The sequence below is a fragment of the Mobula birostris genome, chromosome 3, assembly GCF_030028105.1.
Source record: "Mobula birostris isolate sMobBir1 chromosome 3, sMobBir1.hap1, whole genome shotgun sequence".
NCBI lineage: Eukaryota > Metazoa > Chordata > Chondrichthyes > Myliobatiformes > Myliobatidae > Mobula > Mobula birostris.
The window spans coordinates 63,458,569-63,486,297 of NC_092372.1; the positions used below are offsets into that span (position 1 = coordinate 63,458,569).

General features: G+C 40.8%; 1 protein-coding gene across 4 annotated transcripts in view; it reads left to right on the forward strand.

Moving 5' to 3' along the window:
* commd8 (COMM domain containing 8) overlaps positions 1 to 24,681 on the forward strand; it is a 28,577-nt gene extending 3,896 nt beyond the window's left edge. For 2 of the 4 annotated variants that reach the window (XM_072252767.1, XM_072252769.1), the window contains exons 3-5: positions 1,759 to 1,911; positions 9,106 to 9,261; positions 19,849 to 24,680. In XM_072252767.1, coding sequence (XP_072108868.1) covers positions 1,759 to 1,911; positions 9,106 to 9,261; positions 19,849 to 19,869 — 330 coding nt within the window. In that variant the 3' untranslated portion in view covers positions 19,870 to 24,680. Of the gene's footprint in view, positions 1 to 1,758; positions 1,912 to 9,105; positions 9,271 to 19,848 lie in introns of those variants that run through there. The other 2 variants (XM_072252770.1, XM_072252768.1) reach the window with 2 other exon arrangements.
* The last annotated feature ends 3,048 nt before the right edge of the window (positions 24,682 to 27,729 follow it).

The window sequence follows — 27,729 nt, forward strand, 5'->3', positions numbered from 1 at the left end:
AGTGGATCTGAGGTGGTATTGGATTGTGTGGAAATAAGAAAAACAGATGAAAGAATGCTTATATATGTTGTCAATTGGCCCAGAAAATGTGCCCTCATGGGACAGAAAAGCATTTGTCAGAAAATATCCAAGGCATGTTTGAAGGTAATTGTAATAATCCATGAGTCATTTCAATCTGTGTATTGAACTCATTTTACTGTCAAGGATACAATGAAAGATGAATTTGTGGACTGCAGCATGGATTGTCTCTGAAAGCAATATGTTGCAGGGTATTTTAGATTTGATCATGGGTAATTGATTGTAAATTTGTTTATCATGGTCACATGTATAGAGATGCATTGAGAAACCATGTTTTACATGCCATCCATACAGATCACTTCTCATCAGTACACTGAAGTAGCACAAAGGAAAAGCAATAACAATGCAGATGTAGCTTTGCTTGCAACTTTTATATTCTGGGTAACTACAAAGACATAAAGGATGAGATGTTTGGAATGGACCGGGAAAATGGGCAGATATGTATGCAGCCGTTTCATAATACTCAGCAGAATTTTATTTTAATCAAAAAGTGGGACCCAATGAATAAGATAAGCTATTATTCATTAATGAAGGATGCCAAGGAAAATAACTGGAATGCAAAAGCTGGGTACTTTTAAGGAACCAGCAGCAGTGTGCTTTAAAGATAATAATGAGAGAGAAATTGTAAGAGTAAGTTGGCAAATAATATCAAAGCAAACAGCAAGAGTTATGTAGTCCAGAAAAAAGAAATGAGCTTGGAGCACATCAACCATGATCATATTTAGTGGTGAGACAGGCTTGAGGAACCAAGTGGCTTGCTCACATACTACAGCACAGCAACAAGCCCTTTGGCCACCTAGTCCGTGCCTACCTGATTTTCTACCTAGTCTCATCTACCATGCACAAGGACAATATCCCTTCAAACCCCTCCCATCCTATCTAAACTTCTCTTGAAAATTACAGTTGAAGCGTCATCTACACTTCTGACAGTTCATTCCACACTTGTTTCACCCTTTGAGTGTTTACAGTACATAACTTCTGGGCTGCTCACATAAAATGCTGGAGTAACTCAACAGGTCAAGCAGCACTCTTCCAATATTTTGTTGTTCAAGATTTCCACCATCTGCAGAATCCCTTGTGTAAATGAATTCTGAATTTGCCAGCAGCATTCATATTCCACAGAAGAGGATAGTTGAAATACCATTGCAAGACTAATGCCTACAAGGACTCAATATTTGACCAAGTGTCTGAGTAAAGAATGTTAGTTTTTTTTAAAAAGGCTTATTTGTGGAATGAGAGCATGTTGTTGACACTGTTATTACAGACATGAAAATTTAATATTTTTTATGTTCTAGGTTCATGTTAATGATTTTCTGAGCAATTCATTATCTGGAAAGATGAAAAACCATTTAAGTGTCCAGACTAGAATGAAAGTTTAACACCCTCTGTGTACCTGCCTGGTCAATGCTGAAAGAATCCCAAATTCTGTCCATTGTCAGGGGAGTGAAAACTTTGATTTAACTATAAAGTAATTAACTTCAGTGATGACATACAGGAAGTGAAAATAATTTGTATTGTGTTAAGCCATTAAATCATTTTTAAAAACTAGCGTTTTTTTAAAATCCAAGCTGCCAGTTTGAATAAAGTTAAGCAGTCATAAACTTCTGTATGCATTCTGAAATGTGGCATTGATCAAAGGCACGTTTAGTAATACTGATTGGAATTTTATTTTTATATAAGGTTCAACAACTAATGAATGGACTGAGTGCATCTCATCAAGAAGCAGTACTTAGTTGTTTAAAAGCAAGAAAGGATGAGCTCAGACGTGCATTAATCGAGAAAACCAACAACATGTCTTCTGCACAGCTACAGGATTTTGATTGGCAGCTAAAGGTACAGCAGTCTGGGTTACTGTATGATCAATATTTTAAAGAAAAAAGTTCTTATTCATTCCTGAATTAATGCTATAGGGTCATATAGTATGGAATTGTGGTGTTTGTCTCATCACGTTTGCTGAGCATGAGGTACTTTGATACTATTTTTGAGCACTCAGCACCTGGCCTTCTATGCTGCAGTGTTTCAACGCTTTGAGAGTACATGCTTCCATCACGTGCTCAGGTAGTGCCCTCCAGATATTGACTGCCCTTTAACAGAAAAAATAATCCTCAAATGCCCTCCAAGTCTTTTTTCCTTGCCTTTAAAATCATGCTCTCTGGTTGTAGATGCTTTTGTTAGGGGGAAAGATTTTCATTATCTATTTCAGGGGTAGGCAACCTTAAGCACAAATGATTTTCTAGCATGCGTCATTCATTAATTTGAGCCAAAACATAACTGATGTATTTAAATGGATAATTCCCATTTTGCAAGTTTTTTATGGCATTTATCTGGCCCACCGTCTGCTCATTAATATGCGATCTGGCCCACAGAGGCAAAAAGGTTGCCGACCCCTGATCTATATGCTACTCATGGTTTTGGAAAACTCAAGTCATGTCTCGCCTCAGCTTTGTCTGCTGTGAGGTAGACAAAACCGAGTAATTCAACACTCCATCCCAGTAGTGCTCTGGTAAATCTCTTCTGAAACCCAGTGAGTGCAGTCACATTCTTTTTGTACTGATGACCAGAACTACACACAATACTCCAGCCATGACCTAATGACAGGTGACACTCTGTGTTGTAGCTGTTTGGATAGCAGAAATTAGTCTTTACAGAGTTCACCAACCACTAGTCAAAATTTGAGATAAGGAATAAAACTTGTGCTCATGGAATTTATATTAGGATAAAAGTAAATAAATGAACATGTTTAAAAGTTTCTTCTTTCATACACAGATGACATGGTTTTGCATTACAGAAAACCAAATATGGATTGTTTTCTAGAAATGCAACCCTCCCAGAATGTGAAGTTTGCCTGTAGTGTTTTGCATTGCTGTACTTTTACCTTGCTATTCTTGTGCTCTGTATGATGAAAGCAAGTACAGGTTTCCTCCGCCATCCGAAGGTAGAGTATTCCTATGAAACGGTTTGTAAGCCGGAATGTCGTAAAACGAAGAAGCAATTACCATTTATTTATATGGGACAAATTTGTGAGCGTTCGCAGACCCAAAAATAACCTACCAAATCATGCCAAATAACACATAAAACCTAAAGTACCAGTAACAGATAGTAAAAGCGGGAATGATATGATGAATACACAGCTTATATAAAGTAGAAATACTTTTTCCACAATAATTGCCTGCTCTGTTCAACGTAGTGAAAATCTCACGCAAGTGCTCTCGGCAAAAACACGGTGCAAGCGCTCTCCGGTAACCTTTATGCTATGAAGCTGCCAAATCATACCAAATAACACGTAAAAATACACAGCCGATATAAAGTAGAAATAACGTATGTACTGTGTAGCATCAATTAGGGGAATTGGGACAGCGTCGAGCACACTGATGATGGTGTGTTAGGCTGAGTCGTCGCAGGTTGGGGTGGTCCCCACCCTCCGGGCCGCCGACCGATACCGATCTGCGAAGCATGCAGTGGTACAGCGGTAGCTGGAATGCACTCAGCATATCTTTAAGAAAAAAGCCGAAATAAACAAGCTAATTAATTATGTGCTGCCCGGCATGTAAATGTCGCCCCAGATCAAAGGCAACGCAATCGGCAATTGTCTCTGATCTGGGCCAACATTTACTTGCCGGGCGGAACCTAATTAATTAGCTTGTTTATTTTGGCTTTTTTCTTAAAGATGTGCTGTGTGCCTCCCGGCTACTGCTGCATTCTCCGTGGATCGGTATCTGTCCGCGGCCCGGGGTTTGGAGTGGTGGGACACGGGGGTGTCATCTCGTCGTCTGTTTCCATGAGGGTAGGCAGGTCATCTTCTATGTCTGCCTGCCTCGATGTTGAAGGTGGAGATTCGTCGTCTGCTGAAGGCTTGCTTGACTGCTTAGTCTCGTGCATTTTTAGATCATACAGTTCTTTGTAAGCACTCAAACCATCCTGCAAATATGCCCTAAACCGACGTACCCTTTCAAAATTAAAGTCGTACTTTATCATTGCAGCGAAAATCTCTCGTAGTTGCCTCACGTTCAGTTCCTGGACGACTTCACTTTCACTACTGCATTCGGTTTTGATTGTTATCCTTTCCTCTTGCAATTGTATCAGCTCTTCATCTAAAAGTTTTTGGTCATGGGATGCCAAAGCCTCTTCAACATCATCTTCGTCAACTTCCACAAGCCAAACTCACTTTGTCCTTACTTCGTTCACCACGATCAAAACACTTAATTATGTCTAGCTTTATGCTAAGTGTAACACCCTTACGGGCTCTTTCAGGCTTTTCCAATACTGTACCTTAGAACTCATCTTGCAAACAGATGCTCACAGGCACGTGTTTAAACAATGCCGATGAGAATGCCGTTCCGAATCCAGGGGAGGGTGGCTGCTCGGGGCGTGCGCTGCCTTTTTTTTCCGCGCACTGCTTTTTTTCGTAACAGTGAAAACACCTTCTGTTAGTGAAAACAGGGAACTAATGTAAGTCTTTTGTAACAGTGAGGTTTCGTAAAGCGAACTTTCGAAAAGTGGGAGACACCTGTATCCTGTGGGTCATCTTAATCACCTGTGCTATTGCCTTTAAGAATCCTTGAATTTGTACACTGTTCCTCGGTACTCCTGAGGCCCTACTATTCATTTTTTGTATCTGAGCCTTGTTGGTCCTCCAAAAAGGTATTTGTAATTAAATTTCAACTGCCTTTTGGCCATTTTATCAATAGACAGATACTGTTTTATTGCTGAAGATACCTTCTTAAAATCAAAGACAACCAATCTTTGTGTCATCTGCAGATTTAAATCTTGCATCTGTATCCAGATTGTTAATGTATATGAACATTTAGAGTTCCAACACTGACCCCTGTGGTACACCACTAGTGAAGGCTTTCAATCACATAATATAACAAGGACAAATATACCAAACATAAATTGATAACTTTATTGGTAAACTCACTAGTTACGAGTTGCTGCTGACAGATCTTTGAGCTGATCATCTTGCATCTTTTTTTTAAACCTTTTAAAGGAACTGAAAATAAGCTAATTGTGTTAGGTGATCAGTTAGTTTGGATAGCAAAGAAAGGAACTGGGAATCTTACAAGGCTGAGAATATTTTAATAAATCTGTATAAGCTCAATAGTGTGACAATGGCAAAATGGATTGTGATGGGAAAAATTTGTTGGATATGTCAGTAAATTTGAAGGTGAGGCTATGTTTTAGTTGTCTTCAGAGAATGGGAGCTTTTAAAACATTCATATCAAAGATGGAAAGTGCCAGCTGCATTGCTTCACTTTGCATCTCGAATGAACGAACAGGATATTTGTTGCAAAGAATTTTTTTAAACATTTATTTTTAATTTGCAACCACTGTACTTTAGTTCAGAATTGTGCAGCAGGGGGTTGATGGTTGCAATCACAATTGACTGTTCTTTCTCCAGCAAAGGCATGGAAGTTAATATTGTGTCTGCAAGGCAGATGAAACAGCATGGTGGCTGGAGTATATTTATAGTTTTGGAAAAGTAAAGTTTGTAATCAGTTGAGCATACTCCTGTTATAACCTGTTCAAATGGTTATTTAATTTTAAGTGATGTGAATGGATTGGAATAAAATCAAAAGCAGCTTTTCTGCTTATTTATTGAGAGCAGTGAAGTTTCTTCTTCAAGTAACTTGTGTTAGGAACTTCCATTATAGAAGTCAGTTATTCTGTAACTGAAAAATTATATGGCCTCTTCTATTTTCCCAAGCAAATGTATTTTGTTTGGCCTTTAGACAGTTGGGTCTCCCAAGCTTACCAACCAACCTTGCAGCTCAAATGAGCGTTTGGGAGATTGGTAGGATGAATTTACAATTTGCTGTAGGGCTACAGGCTTCTTCTGCCATATGGGAGCTAGATTTTCAGTCGCATTTCCAAATTGCAAACTGGGTTATGAATAGTTCTTGTGATAGGAACCCTGCTGTAGCCTGGGGAGTATCTGCAGTCAATTATTTTTACTTGAGAGGTCAAGTTCTGAGCCTTGCATGGTATAAGCCATGCAAGGTTTAAATGTGTTGAATGCAGGTCAGAAAGTCAACTTTACTTTTAAACAGAGGACAGTACAGCAAATATATTGTATCAAGCTCATTAATCTAGTAATTAAATATCTAACTGAAACCGCTGTCTAACTGAATCTGTTGTCTGCACATTAATGACCCTATCTAGGAGCCTCTTATATGTCTTTATTTGCCTCCACTACTAACCCTGACAGATTCCAGGGATCCACCACTGTAAAGAAAAAAGCTTGCCCCACACATCTCCTTTGAACTACACCCTCTCATCTTAAATGCAGGCTTTCTATTATTAAACACTTCAACCAAAGGAAAAAGGAAGAGACAGCGGGCGGCACGGTAGTGTAGTGGTTAGCACAATGCTTTGCAGTGCTGGTGGCCCAGGTTCAATTCCTGGCACCGCCTGTAAGGAGTATGTGCGTTCTTCCTGTGATTGTAGAAACATAGAAAACCTACAGCACGATACAGGCCCTTCAGCCCACAAAGTTGTGCCGAACATGTCCCTACCTTAGAAATTACTAGGCTTACCCATGGCCCTCTATTTTGTTGGAGTTGTTAAAATACATTAGGACGGATAAGTCCCTGGGGCCTGACGGAATATTCCCCAGGCTGCTCCACGAGGTGAGGGAAGAGATTGCTGAGCCTCTGGCTAGGATCTTTATGTCCTCGTCGTCCATGGAAATGGTACCAGAGGATTAGAGGGAGGCGAATGTTGTCCCCTTGTTCAAAAAAGGTAGTAGGGATAGTCCGAGTAATTATAGACCAGTGAAACTTACGTCTGTGGTGGGAAAGCTGTTGGAAAGGATCCTTAGAGATAGGATCTATGGGCATTTAGAGAATCATGGTCTGATCAGGGACAGTCAGCATGGCTTTGTGAAGGGCAGATCGTGTCTAGCAAGCCTGATAGAGCTCTTTGAGGAGGTGACCAGGCATATAGATGAGGCTAGTGCAGTGGATGTGATCTATATGGATTTTAGTAAGGCATTTGACAGGGTTCCACATGGTAGGCTTATTCAGAAAGTTAGAAGGCATGGGATCCAGGGAAGTTTGGCCAGGTGGATTCAGAATTGGCTTGCCTGCAGAAGGCAGTGGGTCGTGGTGGAGGGAGTACATTCAGATTGGAGGATTGTGACTAGTGGTGTTCCACAAGGATCTGTTCTGGGACCTCTACTTTTCGTGATTTTTATTAATGACCTGGATGTAGGGGTAGAAGGGTGGGTTGGCAAGTTTGCAGATGACACAAAGGTTGGTGGTGTTGTAGATAGTGTAGAGGATTGTCGAAGATTGCAGAGAGACATTGATAGAATGCAGAAGTGGGCTGAGAAGTGGCAGATGGAGTTCAACCCGGAGAAGTGTGAGGTGGTACACTTTGGAAGGACAGACTCCAAGGCAGAGTACAAAGTAAATGGCAGGATACTTGGTAGTGTGGAGGAGCAGAAGGATCTGTGGGTACATGTCCACAGATCCCTGAAAGTTGCCTCACAGGTAGGTAGGGTAGTTAAGAAAGCTTATGGGGTGTTAGCTTTCATAAGTTGAGGCATAGAGTTTAAGAGTCGTGATGTAATGATGCAGCTCTATAAAACTCTGGTTAGGCCACACTTGGAGTACTGTGTCCAGTTCTGGTTGCCTCACTATAGGAAGGATGTGGAAGCATTGGAAAGGGTACAGAGGAGATTTACCAGGATGCTGCCTGGTTTAGAGAGTATGCATTATGATCAGAGATTAAAGGAGCTAGGGCTTTACTCTTTGGAGAGAAGGAGGATGAGAGGAGACATGATAGAGGTGTACAAGATAATAAGAGGAATAGATAGAGTGGTTAGCCAGCGCCTCTTCCCCAGGGCACCACTGCTCAATACAAGAGGACATAGCTTTAAGGTAAGGGGTGGAAAGTTCAAGGGGAATATTAGAGGAAGGTTTTATACTCAGAGAGTGGTTGGTGCCTGGAATGCACCGCTTGAGTCAGTGGTGGAGGCAGATACACTAGTGAAGTTTAAGAGACTACTAGACAGGTATATGGAGGAATTTATGGTGGGGGGTTATATGGGAGGCAGGGTTTGAGGGTTGGCACAACATGTGGGCCGAAGGGCCTGTAATGTGCTGTACTATTCTATGTTCGTCTGTCTGTTTCTCATATTTAATAATTTTAATTGGATCACCCCTTACCCTCTGTTGTTCCAGAGAAAGCAACCTACGTTTATCCAACTTTATAGCACATGCCCTGTAATCCAGGCGGTATCCTTTTCTGCACCCTCCATACTAGGACCTCTGGTTATACATCAGTGACTTGGATGAAAATGTAGATTGGTGGGTTAATACATTGGCAGATACTATGAAGATTGGTGGTGCTGTGGTTAACATAGAAGACTGGCAAAAGATACAGCAGAATATATGTAATTTGCAGATGTGAGCAGAGAAATGACAGATCGCATATATCCCAGCCAAATCTGCCATGTTGCACTTTAGGAAATCAAATGTAAAGAGGCATAATCTGTTAATTCTAAGATACTTAATAGCATTGAGACGCAGAGGGATCTTGGGGTTCAAGTTCCTAGCTCCCTGAAAATGGCTACTTAGGTTGATTAAGTGGTAGAGAAGACATATGAAATACTTGCCTTTATTAGTGGAGGAATTAAGTTCAAGAGTTGGCAAGTTATGTTGCAGCCTTATAAAACTAGTAAGGCCACATCTGGAGTAATGCATTCAGTTCTGGTTGCACTCTTAGTTTCATGTAAGTAGCATCCATAGATGCATCTTCATCGAACACTTCTGTCATCTCTTCAGAAATTTAAATTAGTAAGATACGATTTGCCTCACACAAAGCCATTCTGACTGTCCCGAATGAGCCATGGTTTTCAAATGCTGTCTGTAAGAACCCTCCAATAGCTTCCCTGCCATTGATGTGAGACTCACTCATCTAGACACCAAGGACTTTGACAATGTACAAACTGTGTATTCAATCCATTAAATTCAACTAAAAGAAAAGTTAAATCTATAGTTCATTTAGTTTTTACTTGAATTACAGTTACCTCTCTCAAGTGACAAGATTGCTTTTCTTCAAATTCCACTGCTGAACCTTGACCTCAGTGTCAAGGAAAATGGAGTACTAAAACCTGTCACCATTGAAATGGACAAAGAAGAGCTTCAGACACTAATTCACTCTCTGGAGGCAGCAAATAAGGTACTTTAATGAATTTGCTCCTGTATGTTGTCTGCATTTTTTCTACAGTTAATTGACTCCAATGTGCTGATCTTCTAAATGTAGACACAGATTCCTGGCCTGCTGAGTTCCTCCACCATTTTGTGTGTATTATTCTGAATGTAGAACTCGGGATGATTTTTTTGTGGACTTGGACATAATACTTCACTGTGGTGATCAAGTTTGTGATTCTATTGTAATGCATGGTAGGCAAAAATTTCAAGGGTGTTAATCCATCATATCTTGGCGTGTGAGCAGCATGATGAAGTCATCCATGTGTTATAACAAATCTTGCTATTGTTTATCAGCATCCATTATTTTCCTGAATCTCTCCCAGAATGAACCTCTTCATTGCCAAACCCTATATTCACCAAGCAGAATTGAAGCAGAATTGAACCTACTGGCTGTACTCATTAAAGTTCAAAGTAAATTTTATTATCAGAGTACATGTATGTCACCACATACAACCCTGAGATTCTTTTTCCTGTGGGCATACTGAGAACTCTATAGAATAGTAACTACAAGAGGATGAAAGATCAAGTAGAGTGTAGAAAATAAATTGTGCAAATGCAAATAATAAATAGTAATAAATAATGAGAACATAAAATAACAGGATAGAGTTCTTAAGGAAAGATGGTTGGTTATGGGAACATCTCAGTAGATGAGTCGGACTCGACTTAACGACTGAACAACAACAAACCTTGAAACTGACCAGTTTGTTATTCTCTGTTTATTTGAAGTTTGTCAACAGTGGAAACATGGTTAGCATGGTGAGGAGGATGCAGAGAGGTAATTTAGAATGGATATACTGTAATGTTAATATCTGCAGTTACATCTTTTGGAAAAATAAAAAGGGAGTGTGACTTAAATAATTGATAGGGAAAAGGTTCTGGGTGTCCACTGAAAGCGAACTTTCAGGTGGAACAAGCGGTTCCCTTCGTATGTTGGCATTGGGAAGAAAGTTTTTGAGAACAGTAGCAAGGAATATTTACTAAAGTTATCCAGGGTCTTAGTAAAACAGCACCTGTAGTACTTTGAAGTTTTCTGTTTACTCGAAGATATATACATACATACATACACACACACACACACACACACACACACACACACACACACACACACACACACACACACATACATACACTGGTGGTTTAGTGAGGTTTCAGCAGACTGATTACTGGGGTAAGAATATAAGAGAAGAGATTGGGTTAACTAGTACTGTATTTGTTTGAGTTTCAAAGAACAAAAGGAAATTCTCTTTAAAATGTTCAGAATTCTGAAGGGGTGAGAAGGATTGGAAAGGGGTAGGATGATTTACTGGCTAAGGAGGCCAGATTTGGGAGCTGTGGCAGTTCACAGACATTTAGGACTGAGATGAGAAAATACTTCTCAGCTGGTGGTGTTGCTCTGGAATTCTCTAGCACAGAAGGCTGTAGAAATCAAGTCATTGAAAATGTGTGTGTGTATGCGTGTGTGTGTGTATGTATATATATGACACAAAACGCATCAATTACATGGGGAGAGACATAGTAGTGGTATTGAGTACATGGTATTGAGGTAGCAGATCAGACATGATTGAATTGAATGGCAGAGCAGGTCTGAACAGCCCATTTTTCCTAAGGTCTGTTTTTATTCACTGAAAGATAGCTTTAGGTAAACTTTGTAGGATATATTCTTTTCAAAATATCTGCAAATATATTATGCTAAGTACTAAGAATCTTTGAATAATTCTGATTAGAATATTATCTGACGTTTTGCTCATCATAAAACTTATGTGAGATCAGTCTGGTAAAGAGGAGCAGGGAAGGGTTAGAGGAACCCCCCAGTAGAACAGGAAATGTGTAGAGAGAACTTTGAAAAGGCATCAAGGTCTGTCAACCCTATCACTGGTGATGGGGAAAAAAAGTGTCTTTAAGGGGGCTAGTCCTAAATTTCCATCTGGGTCAATTCAATGCCATTTCAACGATACTGTTTTTGTCCTAACTGCACTTGGGATGGCAGTGAATTGAGTGTCATGTACTTTCAGTATGCTGTTAGATAAGAAGTTCCAAGATTTTGATTTAAATAACAAATGGATTATTGTTGTCTGATGTGGATGGACGTTCTCAAATGCATTATTGAAGTCTGCGGACAATATCCACTGCCCTACCCTCTTTCAAAAAAAAAAAAAAAATTCACTTCAGTTTGTAAGACATGACCTCCCTTACACAAAGTGATGCTGACTATCGGTAATTAGACCCTCCTTTTCCAGATGTGATTTAATCTTCAATAATTTCACTACCACTGATGGTTCACTGGCCTGTTTTCCAAGTTTGTCCCTATTGCACTTCCTAAATGAAGGAACAATATTGGCTTTTCTCCAGTTCCGTAGGGCCTTACCTGTGACAAAAAAGGATATAAAGTTCTTTGTCAAGACCTCAACAATCTCTCATTTTCCTCTCCTAATAACCTGGGATAGATCACATCAGCTTAATGTTCTTCAAAAAATCCAACACTAACCTCCTTAATATCAATATGCTCTAGAATATTAGCAAGCCTATGATTTCACTATGCTCTCTGTACTATTTGTGAATACCAATGCCAGGTATTCATTTCAGCTGCTGTTTCTATCAACACTTTCATTCTTCCTCCACCTGGCTCCATCTGCCTTTTTTATCTGCTAACATCTGTCATTCTCTGCCTCTCAGCTCCATTCCTCCCCCTTGCCCAAGTGGCTCCATATGCCTGTCATTTTTCATTACCCCCCTCAGTCTACAAGTCGCCACTGGCCTATGTTTCAGCATCTCTGCCCCCCCCCCCCCCCCACCGGCCCACCTTTGCTCTCTATGCAAGCTTTTATGCTTATTCTATTCTGTCCTGCTACAGAGTTCAAAGTAAATTTTATTATCAAAATACAAATGTCACCATAAACAACTTGAAACTTAGTTTCCGGCAGGCCTACTCAGCAAATCTATAGAATAGTAGCTACACAGGATCAATGAAAGATCAACCAGAGTGCAGAAGACTGCAAATGCAAATATAAATAAGTAATGAGAACATGAGGTAACAGATAAACAATCCTTAAAATGAGATAATTGGTTATGAGAACATCTCAATGGATAAGCGAGTGAGTATAATTATTTTCTTTTGTTCAAGAGCCTGATAGTTGTGGGATAGTAACTGTTCTTGAACCTGGTGGTGCAAGTTCTGAGGCTCTTGACCTTCTACCTGATGGCATCAGTGCAAGAAGAGCATGGCCTGGGTGGTGGGGATCTCTGATAATGGATGCTGCTTTCCTACAACAGTGTTTAATGTAGATGTGCTCAGTGGTTGTGAGGATTTTATCCATGATATACCAGACTGAATCCACTACCTTTAACACCAATCTTCTGGTAAGATAGTGGCGTATTAGGATACAGCAGCCTCTCGGGGGCCCAACCAAATTTTTTTAATCGCAAGACTATACTGGACACCAAGAACTCTGGGTACAGCAGGATTAGCGCATCAATGAGCTGTTCGTTGATCGGAGTAGTTGGGTGGCGTGTTAGAAGAGCTGAGCTGGATGCAGACCGTGGTGCTGTCTACTGCTCAAAGGCATCAGAGTTGGTGTGCAAAGACAGCGTTCAGTGTAACTGGGTGATTACCTTGGATGTTACTGTTGCAATTGCAAGACCCTGTTAGACATTGATAATGTAAGATGTTGCAAGCTTGTTTCCCTTGTTTGGTGGTGAGACAGGTGCTGTGGGCTTGTCTGCTGCGGCAGTCCAGGTGAGGGGATACCGAAGGCAGTGTAGTGTGGCATCCACGCATTGAGGGTTGACCTTTGCTGTTGGTGCTGCCTTCCAGTATTCGATTTGGTGGAATGACAGACTGGATTGCTGGAAACTGTACCATCAAATTGCAGGTCATGTCAGGGTGTTGGCGCATATGTATATTTTTTTGCATGACTGTTTTTCTTTCTTTTTTTTGTTCGCTATTTTGAGTATGCCGTGTTGCACACTGACCCCAGAGGAATGCCAGTTTGTTTGGCATCTGTGTATTGTTCAATGATAATTAATTTTGATTTGTAGGATTTTCTGTTTAAAGGCATTAGTGTTTCCAAACTAGGTCATGATGCAGCCAGTCTATATCCTCTCCACTATACTTCTATTGAAGTTTGTCAAAGTTTTAGTTGTCATACTGAATCTCTGTAGACTCCGAAGGTAATAGAGGCGGTGCTGTACTTCCCAATTGCACTTGCATGCTATTTCCACAACGGATCTTCTGAAATAGTAACACCCATCAATTTAAAGTTGCTGCCCCTCACCGCCTCTGATCCTCCAGTGAGGACTGGCTTATGGACCTCTGGTTTCTCTCTCCAGAAGTCTACAATCAGTTCCTTGATCATGCTGACACTGAGTGAGAGGTTGTTGTTATGGCACTACTCACCCAAATTTTCAAACCTCTTTCTGTATGCAAATTCATCACCAGCTTTTGATTCAGCCCACAACAGTGGTGTCATCAACAAGCTTGAGTATGGCATTGGAGCTGTGCTTAGCCACACAGTCATTGATTTACAGCAAGTAGAGCGGGGGGTGGGGTGGGGGCTAAACACACAGCCCTGTGGTGTGCCCATGCTGATGGAGATTGGGGAGGAGATGTCATTGCCAATCCGAACTAACTGGGGTTTACAAATGAGGAAATCCAGGATCCATTTGCTCCTGTAGGCATGTGGGAGCAGATCCAAGTCGCCTCTCGGGCAGGAGCTGATATGTTTCATCACCAGCCTCTCAAAATACTTCACCGTGCAACTAGGTGATGGTCATTGAAGCAGGTCACCATGTTCTAGGGCACTGGTACTATTGGAACCTGCTTAAAGCAGGTGGGTACCATGCAGTGCTGAAGAGAGTGAATATACCAACCAGTTGGTCAGCACAAGTCGTTAGTACATGGCTAGGTACCTCTTTCAGTCTAGATGTTTTCCTTGGATTCGCCATCCTGAAGGCAGGCCACACGTCAGCCTCAGATAATGAGGTCAAAGGCTCATCAGGAGGTGTGGGTGTTTGTGATATATCCTGCACGTTCTGATGGTCAAAGTGAGCATAGAAGGCATTGAGCTCCTCTGGAAGCAAAGCCCTGCTGTCTGTCATATCACTTGATTTAACTTTGTGGGAGGTGATAGCATGCAATCCCTGCCACAGCTGTTGAGCATCCCTTGTTGGCTTTCTAGAGATCATACTTGTACCTCTTGAAGCTTTCTGGGTCTCCAGACTTGAATGCCTCTGTTCTGGCCCTCAGTAAACTTTAGAACTCATGGTTCATCCAGGGCTTCTGATTGGGGAAGACTGAATGATTTAGTGGTGATACACTCATCTACAACTGTTTTAGTAACCATGTTCGTTAGAGCCATAGTGTATTTGTTCAGATCTTTCGAGTGCATCCACCCAAAGTGTTGAGTTTCTTCCACACCAACCCACAAACACTTTGCTCAGCCTACTTTCCTGAAATTGCTGATGCTGTGCATTGTAGATTCCTTGTTTTAAGTTTTAATGGGTAGGATTTAAAGTATTTGTTGTAACCAGAAAGATATTGTCTAGTCTAAAAAACTGAAAGGCGTTACTGACTTTTCTTCAGTTCTCAGTAATAGAAATTTCAGATATGCCAGCAGAGGAAAGTTAGAATAATTTATGCCCTAAGCCTTGAGTAGGTTGCTACAGAGTCAGACTCATATTGTACATCACTTAAGGGATTTTTCTTGAGGTACATTTCCAGAATCTAATAATAGCTGTATCAGTTAGTGATAATCTGTTCTTCTGATAGGGGGGGAGGAAAAAAAAGCTTTTATCGTATATCGGCCAAATGGGATGCATGGTGGAAACCCGCATCAAGAAGCACATAGAAACATAGAAAATAGGTGCAGGAGTAGGCCATTCGGCCCTTCGAGCCTGCACCGCCATTTATTATGATCATGGCTGATCATCCAACTCAAAACCCCGCCCCAGCCTTCCCTCCATACCCCCTGACCCCCGTAGCCACAAGGGCCATATCTAACTCCCTCTTAAATATAGCCAATGAACTGGCCTCAACTGTTTCCTGTGGCAGAGAATTCCACAGATTCACCACTCTCTGTGTGAAGAAGTTTTTCCTAATCTCGGTCCTAAAAGGCTTCCCCTCTATCCTCAAACTGTGGCCCCTCGTTCTGGACTTCCCCAACATCGGGAACAATCTTCCTGCATCTAGCCTGTCCAATCCCTTTAGGATTTTATACGTTTCAATCAGATCCCCCCTGGATCTTCTAAATTCCAACGAGTACAAGCCCAGTTCATCCAGTCTTTCTTCATATGAAAGTCCTGCCATCCCAGGAATCAATCTGGTGAACCTTCTTTGTACTCCCTCTATGACAAGGATGTCTTTCCTCAGATTAGGGGACCAAAACTGCACACAATACTCCAGGTGTGGTCTCACCAAGGCCTTGTACAACTGCAGCAGTACCTCCCTGCTCCTGTACTCGAATCCTCTCGCTATAAATGCCAGCATACCATTCGCCCTTTTCACTGCCTTCTGTACCTGCATGCCCACTTTCAATGACTGGTGTATAATGACACCCAGGTCTCGTTGCACCTTCCCTTTTCCTAATTGGCCACCATTCAGATAATAATCTGTTTTCTTATTTTTGCCACCAGAGTGGATAACTTCACATTTATCCACATTAAATTGCATCTGCCATGAATTTGCCCACTCACCCAACCTATCCAAGTCACCCTGCATCCTCTTAGCATCCTCCTCACAGCTAACACTGCCACCCAGCTTCGTGTCATCCGCAAACTTGGAGATGCTGCATTTAATTCCCTCATCCAAGTCATTAATATATATTGTAAACAACTGGGGTCCCAGCACTGAGCCTTGCGGTACCCCACTAGTCACCGCCTGCCATTCTGAAAAGGTCCCGTTTATTCCCACTCTTTGCTTCCTGTCTGCTAACCAATTCTCCACCCACACCAATACCTTACCCCAATACCGTGTGCTTTAAGTTTGCACACTAATCTCCTGTGTGGGACCTTGTCAAAAGCCTTTTGAAAATCCAAATATACCACATCCACTGGTTCTCCCCTATCCACTCTACTAGTTACATCCTCAAAAAATTCTATGAGGTTCGTCAGACATGATTTTCCTTTCACAAATCCATGCTGACTTTGTCCGATCATTTCACCGCTTTCCAAATGTGCTGTTATCACATCCTTGATAACTGACTCCAGCAGTTTCCCCACCACCGACATTAGGCTAACCGGTCTATAATTCCCCGGTTTCTCTCTCCCTCCTTTTTTTTAAAAAGTGGAGTTACATTAGCCACCCTCCAATCCTCAGGAACTAGTCCAGAAGCACGGGAGGTGTATCCGTTTGAGTTACCCGGAGAAATCGGCAGTAGCAGAATACTGCATTTGCAATGGTGATAGGATTGACTTCGGCTCAAAACTACTGTGCCGTGCCAATGGCTTTTGGGACCACTTGGTAACGGAAGCCATTGAAATAAAACTAGAGGAAAAGAAGTTTAACAAAGATGAAGGTCTTTCTCTAAGTGAGAACTGGAATTTCATTGTAAATAAGGTGGGAGAGTGGAAACCTGATTGGAATGAGGACTAACCAATCAAGGGAGATGGACTACAGTGATCTAAATATCAACGGACTAGATGTGTCCAGGCATCATCCCTGAAGAAGATGGCAAAGTTTGACATCAAAGTGTGGGTTATAATACATACCTGTATCTGGCTGGAAGCCTGAAAAGACTTTATTCATCATCTGTGCCAGGAAAGCACTAGATCCTTTTTTTAGTCAAGCTTTTGTTATTAAGCAGATCACAGTTTGTTTTATTATGTTTGTCATGAAATTTCACAATGGTGGCACATTTTCCTTCTAATGCTTGTATCACTCGTGAGCTCTGAGACTCCTCAATTTGCTTGGCTTGTCACATGAAAAACATGTCAAGCAAAATTAATGTTTACTTTGCAATTTTTGCAGAAGCTGTTTTTTCTATAGTGGTATTAATGCACATTGGAGTAATATCTAACAGAAAGCCTTTTTGCTGTATTTTCATGGAAGAAAAATTTGGGGAAACAATGTAAAGATGTTACAATTTCAGTCTAAAATGAATTTGATACAGGAATACAAATATTTGTGCTGCAAGAATTGAATAGAATTAACTCTTAATATTTGCCAGAACAGAAGATGTTAACTATATTGATGCTGATAATATTTCTGATGTGCTGTTAACCAATGTATGACATTGATGTAGGGTGAATTACTCTTCCTGGGGTCCCTACAAGTTCAATCCTGTCACAAACCATTATGGGATTTAATTTTATACCAGAAATTGATGACCTTCGTTCAGTAGGTACTAAGTAAAATACAGACAGCTGATGGTAAGATTGTATGCAGCTAGGCACAAGCCATTCAGAAACATAGAAACATAGAAAACCTACAGAACAATACAGGCCTTTCGGCCCACAAAGCTGTGCCAAACATGTCCTTACCGTAGAACTACCTTGGCTTACCGATGGCCCTCTATTTTTCTAAGCTCCATGTACCTATCCAGGGGTCTCTTAAAAGACCCTATTGTTTCCGCCTCCACCGCCGCCGGCAGCCCATTCGACACGCTCACCACTCTGTGTTTTTAAAAAATAACTTGCCCCTGATATCTCCTCTGTACCTACTTCCAAGCACCTTAAAACTATGCCCTCTCGTGCTAGCCATTTCAGCGCTGGGAAAACGCCTCTGACTATCCACACGATCAATGTCTCTCATTATCTTGTATACCTCTATCAGGTCACCTCTCCTCTGTCAATCCAAGGAGAAAAGGCCGAGTTCACTCAACCTATTCTCATAGGGCATGCTCCCCAATCCAGGCAACGTCTTTGTAAATCTCCTCTGCACCCTTTCTGTGGTTTCCACGGCCCTCCTGTAGTGAGGTGACCAGAATTGAGCACAGTACTCCAAGTGGGGTCTGACCAGGGTACTATATAGCTGCACCATTACCTCTCGGCTCTTAAACTCAATCCCACAATTGAAGAAGGCCAATGCGCCATATGCCTTTTTAACCACAGAGTCAACCTGCATAGTAGCTTTGAGTGTCTTATGGACTTGGACCCCACGATCCCTCTGATCCTCCACACTGCCAAGAGTCTTACCATTAATGCTTTATTCTGCCATCTTATTTGACCTACCAAAATGAACCACCTCACACTTATCGGGGTTGAACTCTGTCTGCCACTTCTCAGCTCAGTTTTGCATGCTATCAATGTCCCACTCTAACCTCTGACAGCCCTCCACACTATCCACAACACCCCCCAAACTTTGTGTCATCAGCAAACATGCTAACCCATCACTCCTCTTCCTCATCCAGGTCATTTATAAAACTCACAAAGAGTAGGGGTTCCAGAACAGATCCCTGAAGCACACCACTGATCACTGGCCTCCATGCAGAATATGACCTGTCTACAACCACTCTTTGCATACTGTGGGCAAGCCCGTTCTAGATCCACAAAGCAATGTCCCCTTGAATCCCATGCCTCCTTACTTTCTCAATAAGCCTGGCATGGGGTACCTTATCAAATGCCTTGCTAAAACCCATATACACTACATCTACGGCTCTACCTTCATCAATGTGTCTAGTCACCTCCTCAAAAAAAATTCAGTTGGGCTCATAAGGCATGAGCTGCCTTTGACAAAGCCATGCTAACTATTCCTAATCATATTATGCCTCTCCAAATGTTCATAAATCCTGACTCTCAGGATCTTTTCCATCAACTTAACAACCACTGAAGTAAGACTCACTGGTCTATAATTTCCTGGGCTATCCCTACTCCCTTTCTTGAATAAGGGAACAACATCCACAACCTTCCAATCCTCCAGAACCTCTCCCGTCCTCATTGATGCAAAGATCATCACCAAAGGCTCAGCAATCTCCTCCCTCGCTTCCCACAGTAGTCTGGGGCATGTCCCATCCTGTCCCAGTGACTTACCCAACTTGATGCTTTCCAAAAGGTCCAGCACATCCTCTTTCTTAATATCTACATGCTCAAGCTTTTCAGTCAGCTGCTAGTCATCCCTACAATTGCCAAGATCCTTTTCCGTAGTGAATACTGAAGCAAAGTATTCATTAAGTACCTCTGCTATCTCTTCTGGTTGCATACACACTTTTCCACTGTCACACTTGATTGGTCCTATTTTCTAACGTCTTATCCTCTTGCCCTTTACATACTTGTAGAATGCCTTGGGGTTTTCCTTAATCCTGTCTGCTAGGGCCTTCTCATGGCCCCTTCTGGCTCTCCTAATTTCATTCTTAACCTCCTTCCTGCTAGCCTTATAATCTTCTAGATCTCTATCCATTACATAATACATTTTTTCCAGCTTTTGTGGTGTAAAAGAATGGAAAATATTATGAACTGCAAACCCTTCTCAACATGCACAACTGCTATATCAGCGAGCTTCTTGAATTTAAAAAAAAAACAATATAATGGTTTATTCATATATTTACTGTAACTTATCTTTTAGAAATTGCCTGGCATGCATACTATAACATTTAGGGTTTAAATTTACTGATTTCTTTCTTGACAGGTTGTTCTACAAATAAAATGATTGGACATGGTCATTAGCATCTATTCCAATGGAAGAACTACTTTGAACTTTGCACCGATACTGAAGTGAAAAAGATTGGATTCATAAACCAAGTTATCAAGCCTGGAGAACTTCGAATATCTTGATGAAAAATCTGCTTTGTTTTTAAAGCACTTGTTAACTTTCTGAAACTCAATGAAGTTTGGTCATGTTTAATATTTGGTTCAATAACTGGCCACACAGTAGCAATGTGCAGTAAAGCTATATTGGCAACTACAGTTTGTGCTTTGTTTCCTGATTGAGCTGTAGCTGTTTGATGTGTTCTTTACCAAACTAATGAAGGCTCCTAGTGGAAGATATAACTGAGAAGAAAAATACATCTAAGATTGTCATGGATTTCACACATCATCCAGAAGAGGGATTTGACATCTGATCTGACTGAAAATGCAGGATCTTCTGCAGCACTGGAGTGTGTTATCTAGTAACCATTTCATTCAACATGGGTCTCAATATTGTCAGATTAGCTTTTGAGATGGGAAAGAAAATGAATGAAAATAGGGTAAAACATTCAGAAATATCTACATTGTATACACACCCAGTATTCAATTTTATAAGATATTTAACCTATTTTTCACCTATATACTTTAAACTACGGTGGATACCGGTTAAATGGGAACATCGGGGCCAGTATTGTTTTTTTTTGGCCCAATTAAGCGGATGCCCAAATTAGCTGAAGTTTTATGGAAATAGTTATAAGGGTGCTAAAGTCAAACTACATTTTATCTGAATAACAAATTATGTATTTAAAGTAAATATAGAACAAATTAGATCACTATCAATATTGCTACAATACCATAAATCTAAATTAGTTCATAATGGTTACTGACAGAATAATTCGAGTGTATGGAAGCATATACTCGATTGGTAAACTATCCATTCTTAGCCCCTTAAAGCATTGAGGTTTAACACTTGTTTCAATAAACAGCATTTTATTTTATATTATATGAGTCCTGACAAAGGGTCTCGGCCTGAAACGTCGACTGCACCTCTTCCTACAGATGCTGCCTGCCCTGCTGCGTTCACCAGCAACTTTGATGTGTGTTGCTTGAATTTCCAGCATCTGCAGAATTCCTGTTGTTAGCATTTTATTTTTATCAGTTCCTGACATTTGAGCAACACAGCACGGTTAAGCAATTCATTGCTTTCTTTGAACCTGATAGTGTGTGTTTGTAGCAAAGGGAACTGTCCAACATGGAACTTTTTTTTTAAAAGGGCCTGTTTCATGAGCATTTTTAAATATCACCTGCATAAAGTATTTGTATCAAGTTGGGGAGTTTTGTTGATTTCCATTTTTCTGCACTTTCAGTATCAGCACTACCTTTCTCACTGTGTGCTTTCTTGGATTTAATGTGGTGCCTACATTTCCATCAAGACGACCAACCATCTGTTGATCGTGACCCAGCTTCTTAGCTTGTTCCTTTGACTTTTTTTATATCAGTGGTCCACTGACATGCACACCTTGTCCAGTTACAATGGAAAACCATTGACTGAGGACCTCAACATCTGGATCCTTGCACGCTTTTGTTTTCTGGATGTTCCCTGTTGTCCCTCCTATATTATCCATTCTTGCAGTTTATCTTCCTGATGTATCAAGCATGTAATTGTAGAGTTTGGCACTCCAGTTATCTCTGCCAGATGATGTTGAATGGACTCACAAACTAGAGAAAGTCTGCAGATGCTGGAAATCTGAGCAACACACAGAAAATGGTGGAGGAACTCAGCAGGCCAGGCAGCTGATTTCCTCCAGCATTTTGTATGTTGATGGTGAATGGAGTTAGGTGATGACTTTTACTTCGGTCTAGTGTGGCTAGTATCAAATCTTTTTGTAGAAAAGGTCTCTTTTTTTTAAATCAATTTTGTTTATTTTATCAAACATCACTGCTTTTTGAATCGGTGTCCATCAGCCCAAATGGATAACAAGCACAAGCAACTGTGCAACTGTTCACTTGAAGCACGGTGTAGTATCTAATGGTCACCCAAGTGTACACAGCTGGGCACCTTCTGCCTCAATTAAGTGGCATAAATGAGGGGAATACCAGATACTTTCTTGATTATTTTTTGTTCTTTAAGAGTTGTCCCAAATAAGCAGCTGCCTCAATTAGCCGATGGCTCAATCCATTTGATTCAATTGTGCTGTTATGTGTGTCTGTAAATCCTTTAAATATTTTGGCCCAATTTTGAAATAATGGCTCATATTCTGCTGGTAATTATTGGCAGAATTTAGGTTTTCTGGGATTGTCTCTGGTCTTGTGTTAGGTATGATGTAGGGTCCATGGCCCTGCCAGTTGCAGAGAAGAAAGCCAAAAGCAATATGTTAAATAGTTTAAATTATTTTAAGGATTTTTGCTAACATTATTTTATTGTTAATGTAGCCACCTGCTTCAATGCTACACTATTCAAATTACTTTCTAAGTGTCAAAACATTGAGGGGTGGGCTTCAGTACATTGTGTAAGGCCTTGTTGCTCTTTGGGTACTGCCACAGGACTCCAGGGTACTCTAAAAATGTTGGTCTTCTAGAGGGTAAGTACAGATGTGGGATGACTGGAAGTTCTATCAGTGACCTGTGCCAATTACTGTTAGCCCATCGCAATTGTAGGCTTCAACACAACTGTCACCCACAAGTTACTGAAGGAGATGTTTTGCGCCCAGAGTCTGTAAGACCATGGTAACCTTGATCTTTGTGCAGACAATTAGAAAGTACAGCCAAAGTGTAGTGGTAGATGGTTGCTCCTCTGATGGGAGGCCTGTCACTAGTGGTATGCTGCAGGTATTAGTATTGGGTCTAATTTTGTTTGTCATCTGTATCCATGATCTGAATAGTAGACTAGATGAGCAAACTTGCAGATAACTCCAAGATTCTGGGTATAGTTTTCCTTGCTGTGTACTATAAAAGCTTGCAGTGGTATCTGGAGCAGCTGGAAAAATGAGCAATTTAATGCAGACTAGTGTGAGGTGTTGCACTTGGGGAGGACCAAGCAGGGTAGATCCTGCATGGTGAGTGTTGGGGCACTGAAGAGCGTAGTAGAACAGAAGCATCTAGGAATACAGATCCATAATTCCATGAAAGTGCATCATGTAGTTGTAAAGAAAACTTCTGGCACATTGGTCTGCATAATATTCCAGCTCCTGTATGCAATACATTGTCTTATCCAATTTCAACATAAATCATTGTTGAGGTCTAATTTGGGGTATTGTGTCCAATTTTGATCACCTACCTGCAGGAAGGATATAAATAAGATTGAAATAGTGTAGAGAAAACTTACAAGGATGTTGCTGGGACTTGAGGATTTGAGTTACAGGGAAAGGTTGAATAAGGCAGGACCTTATTCCCTAGAAGGTAGAAGATTGAGTGGAGTTTTTATACAGGTTTACAGAATTATGAGTATAGATGGGGTAAATGCAAGCAGGCATTTTCCGCTGAGGTTGGGTGAGACTACAACTAGAGATCGTGAGTTATAGGTGAAAGGTGATGTGTTTAAGGGAAACATGAGGGGTACTTCACTTAGGGATGAGAGTGTGGTACAAGCTGCCAGCACAAGTGGTGGACATGGGGTTGATTTCAACACAAGAGGAAATGTGCAGTTACATGGATAGGAGGGGTATAGAGCAGTATGGTCCAGGTGCAGGTTGATGGAATGAGGCAGATTAATGGTTTGTCACAGACTAGATGTGTCCGGCCTGTTTCTGTGACTAGGAATCTAGGAAATTGTGGCTATAGATACTTTAAAAGTCTGGCTTGGATTTCCCATCGTGCATTGATACTCAAACTTATTTGAGATGGTAAGCATTAAATACATAATTTTGTTTTGTGCTCTGAAGATGTTTTTAATTGATAAATTACATTTCCATGCTCCTAGTGTCTGTTGCTGCTCCTGATGTCTGTTCAGTTCTTCAAAAAATTAAAGCCCAATCCTAACTGCTATTTTACATCCCCAGTGCAATTTTAAAATATGCAAATGCTAAATTTAGATAGGTATACAAATCTAAATTTTCATTCAAGTCTTGTATGTACAGTATATATAGTAAGTGAGGATTTTGAAAATAAAATGTAGAGATGAAGTTAATGTAAGTCTTGAAGGAAGAGAATGTGTTGGAATCTTTACACAATGAAACCATGATTTGTGAGAGTATTCTAACTTTAAATTTGAATCCTTTGGTAAGGCATACATTCATGACTGGGTGTATTAATAAAATAAAGGCTTGGTTTAGTAGATTTAATAACAAAGCTGTTTCTCGCTTGTTAGTACTTTCTAAGGTCAAATGGGGAATTTTGCATGTGTATCCTGGTAGGCAGCATTGCTTTTGACTGCCTTAGTCACAGTTGAGCCCTTCAGGTTAAATAATGCAAATAAGGCAATAATAGTTCTTAAATTCAAAAGGAAAAACTTTATTTGGGGTGAATATTCTATAAGGCAGAACTTAGTGCTTGTATAAGAGATTAGATAAAACCTGGAAATGCCCTACAGGTCAAGCAACATGAATGGAAAGAGAAGGGAGAATATCAGCTTGCAGTCTCTTGTGTAAGAGACATTCATCACCTGTGCAGAGAAGACAAATGTGGACATTTTTAACTTGGTGTAGTTTATTCATACAAATAGTGTATACCACATTTTAAATTTGCCTTTTCTCTTGGTTCCATTTTGAAAATAATTTGGTATATATGTTTTGAGAATTGAGCATTGCATGGCAAATCCCATGTTCAGAATTATTGTATTTGTTATCCTGTTCAATAAATGTTTTAAAATAAATTGAAAGCTTGACTTGTTAAAATATCACTGAATTTTTATACCATTAAAATTTTTATCTCCATGTTTAATACAGTGATCACAATATCAATGCCAATCCTGTCTGGTGGGTTTTCTATATGGTAGAAGCCTTGGAAATTTTGCTTATCCATCTAAGTACTGCTAGCACAGGAGGTTGGGAATTAAACCAGAGTTTGTTTTGTTGATAGTAACCTTTGAATTTTAATACCACTTGCATTTATTTGCAATGGTATGATGATAGAATAGCAAAAGTATCTTTTTTTTTCCAACAGAAGCTTTAAATCAGACTTCTAACACTGAAATGATTTGTAGTAACTTACCTAAATATTTAAAAATACATAAAGAAATGATTGATATGGACAAGAGCTAAATTAATGAAAAATTCTATTTCTTGTAATAAATTCTGTCCAGTTAGCCTTTACAGTATTGAACATGGCAGAAGCTGGATTAAAAAAAAGTACAGGGAGTTGCTTGGGTTATCTGTTTTTGCCAGCATTGCATTTATAATTTTAACTTTCTCTACAGTGCAAGCAGCAAATATAGTTGGTCAATGGCCAGTCAAACTTCAACAGTTATTCTTTGGTATGTTTTAGTAAAAAGACCAGGGGTTTGTGCTAATCCACATGTAAAACCAAAATTGGAACTTTCAAATTAAAGAGTACTGTTGGTAAATGTGTAAAGTGAGTCTTCAGGTATAATTTTTTTGCATATGAAAATGTCTTCAGTTGCTCCAAAGTTAAAACACTCTCATAAAGAGAAATACAGTAGTCCATGTTTATTGCTGTGTTGAAAGATATTCTCGTTTCATTAGAGAGATCTATAATGCCAGTGGCTTTCATTGGTCCCTACCTTCTCCCACCTTATTACTTCTGATAATTCCCAATCTTGTGTCCAATTGCTCTGTTACACTTGACCACATACCATATCCACTAGAAAGCTGCTGTCAGCAATATGGCAGCCTAAATTTAGTTTGGATATACTGCTGTGCCTCTTGGGGTTTAAACAGCTTCAGCTGCATAGCTTATCAGTTGAAACATCTGTAAATTTTCTAGTGCTTATCAAGAACCATTGTCCCTGCATTTGAAAGTTCCGGAGCACTTTGATACCAGATTTTTTAAAAAGTCTGTTGTAGTTACTAAGGGCCAGCTAATTAATGGATTATGACAATTGAATAATTACAATTATTTGACTATTATTCAACATGCTATGCTGATAGCTTTTTTGAAAATTTTCTTTTTAACGCATATGATGGACTTAAATATCAAAGGTTTCCAACAAACAATGCTGATTGTTACTGTGAGAGCAATTGTTTTTAATGAAAATCTGAATCAAACTTTTTGAAAAATGTCTTAAATCTGGACACTGAATTTAAGTAGATCTTTCTTGAGCTTTTACATGAAAGTTATTCATCTTCACCTTAAAACTTGTCAAGATAGCTAGCATTTGAAAGAATTACACATTTATCTTTACATTTTCAGTACAGAATTTGATTCCTATTTCCATAAACACATCAAAGTTGCTGGTGAACGCAGCAGGCCAAGCAGCATCTGTAGGAAGAGGTGCAGTTGACGTTTCAGGCCGAGACCCTTAGTCAGGACTAACTGAAGAAAGAGTGAGTAAGGGATTTGAAAGTTGGAGGGGGAGGGGGAGATCCAAAATGATAGGAGAAGACAGGAGGGGGAGGGATAGAGCCAAGAGCTGGACAGGTGATAGGCAAAAGGGGATACAAGAGGATCATGGGACAGGAGGTCCGGGAAGAAAGACGGGGGGGGTGGGGGGACCCAGAGGATGGGCAAGAGGTATATTCAGAGGGAGAAAAAGGAGAGTGAGAGAAAGAATGTGTGCATAAAAATAAGTAACAGATGGGGTACGAGGGGGAGGTGGGGCCTTAGCGGAAGTTAGAGAAGTCGATGTTCATGCCATCAGGTTGGAGGCTACCCAGACGGAATATAAGGTGTTGTTCCTCCAACCTGAGTGTGGCTTCATCTTTACAGTAGAGGAGGCCGTGGATAGACATGTCAGAATGGGAATGGGATGTGGAATTAAAATGTGTGGCCACTGGGAGATCCTGCTTTCTCTGGCGGACAGAGCGTAGATGTTCAGCAAAGCGGTCTCCCAGTCTGCGTCGGGTCTCGCCAATATATAAAAGGCCACATCGGGAGCACCGGACGCAGTATATCACCCCAGTCGACTCACAGGTGAAGTGTTGCCTCACCTGGAAGGATTGTTTGGGGTCCTGAATGGTGGTAAGGGAGGAAGTGTAAGGGCACGTGTAGCACTTGTTCCGCTTACACGGATAAGTGCCAGGAGGGAGATCAGTGGGGAGGGATGGGGGGGACAAATGGACAAGGGAGTTGCGTAGGGAGCGATCCCTGCGGAATGCAGGGGGGGGGGAGGGAAAGATGTGCTTAGTGGTGAGATCCCGTTGGAGGTGGCGGAAGTTATGGAGAATAATATGTTGAACCTGGAGGCTGGTGGGGTGGTAAGTGAGGACTAGGGGAACCCTATTCCTAGTGGGGTGGCGGGAGTATGGAGTGAGAGCAGATGTACATGAAATGGGGGAGATGCATTTAAGAGCAGAGTTGATAGTGGAGGAAGGGAAGCCCCTTTCTTTAAAAAAGGAAGACAGCTCCCTTGTCCTAGAATGAAAAGCCTCATCCTGAGAGCAGATGCGGTGGAGACGGAGGAATTGTGAGAAGGGGATGGCGTTTTTGCAAGAGACAGGGTGAGAAGAGGAATAGTCCAGATAGCTGTGAGAGTCAGTAGGCTTATAGTAGACATCAGTGGATAAGCTGTCTCCAGAGACAGAGACAGAAAGATCTAGAAAGGGGAGGGAGGTGTTGGAAATGGACCAGGTAAACTTGAGGGCAGGGTGAAAGTTGGAGGCGAAGTTAATAAAGTCAACGAGTTCTGCGTGCGTGCAGGAAGCAGCGCCAATGCAGTCGTCGATGTAGTGAAGGAAACTCCCTTGACCATTCGTCCCCCCCATCCCTCCCCACTGATCTCCCTCCTGGCACTTATCCGTGTAAGCGGAACAAGTGCTACACATGCCCT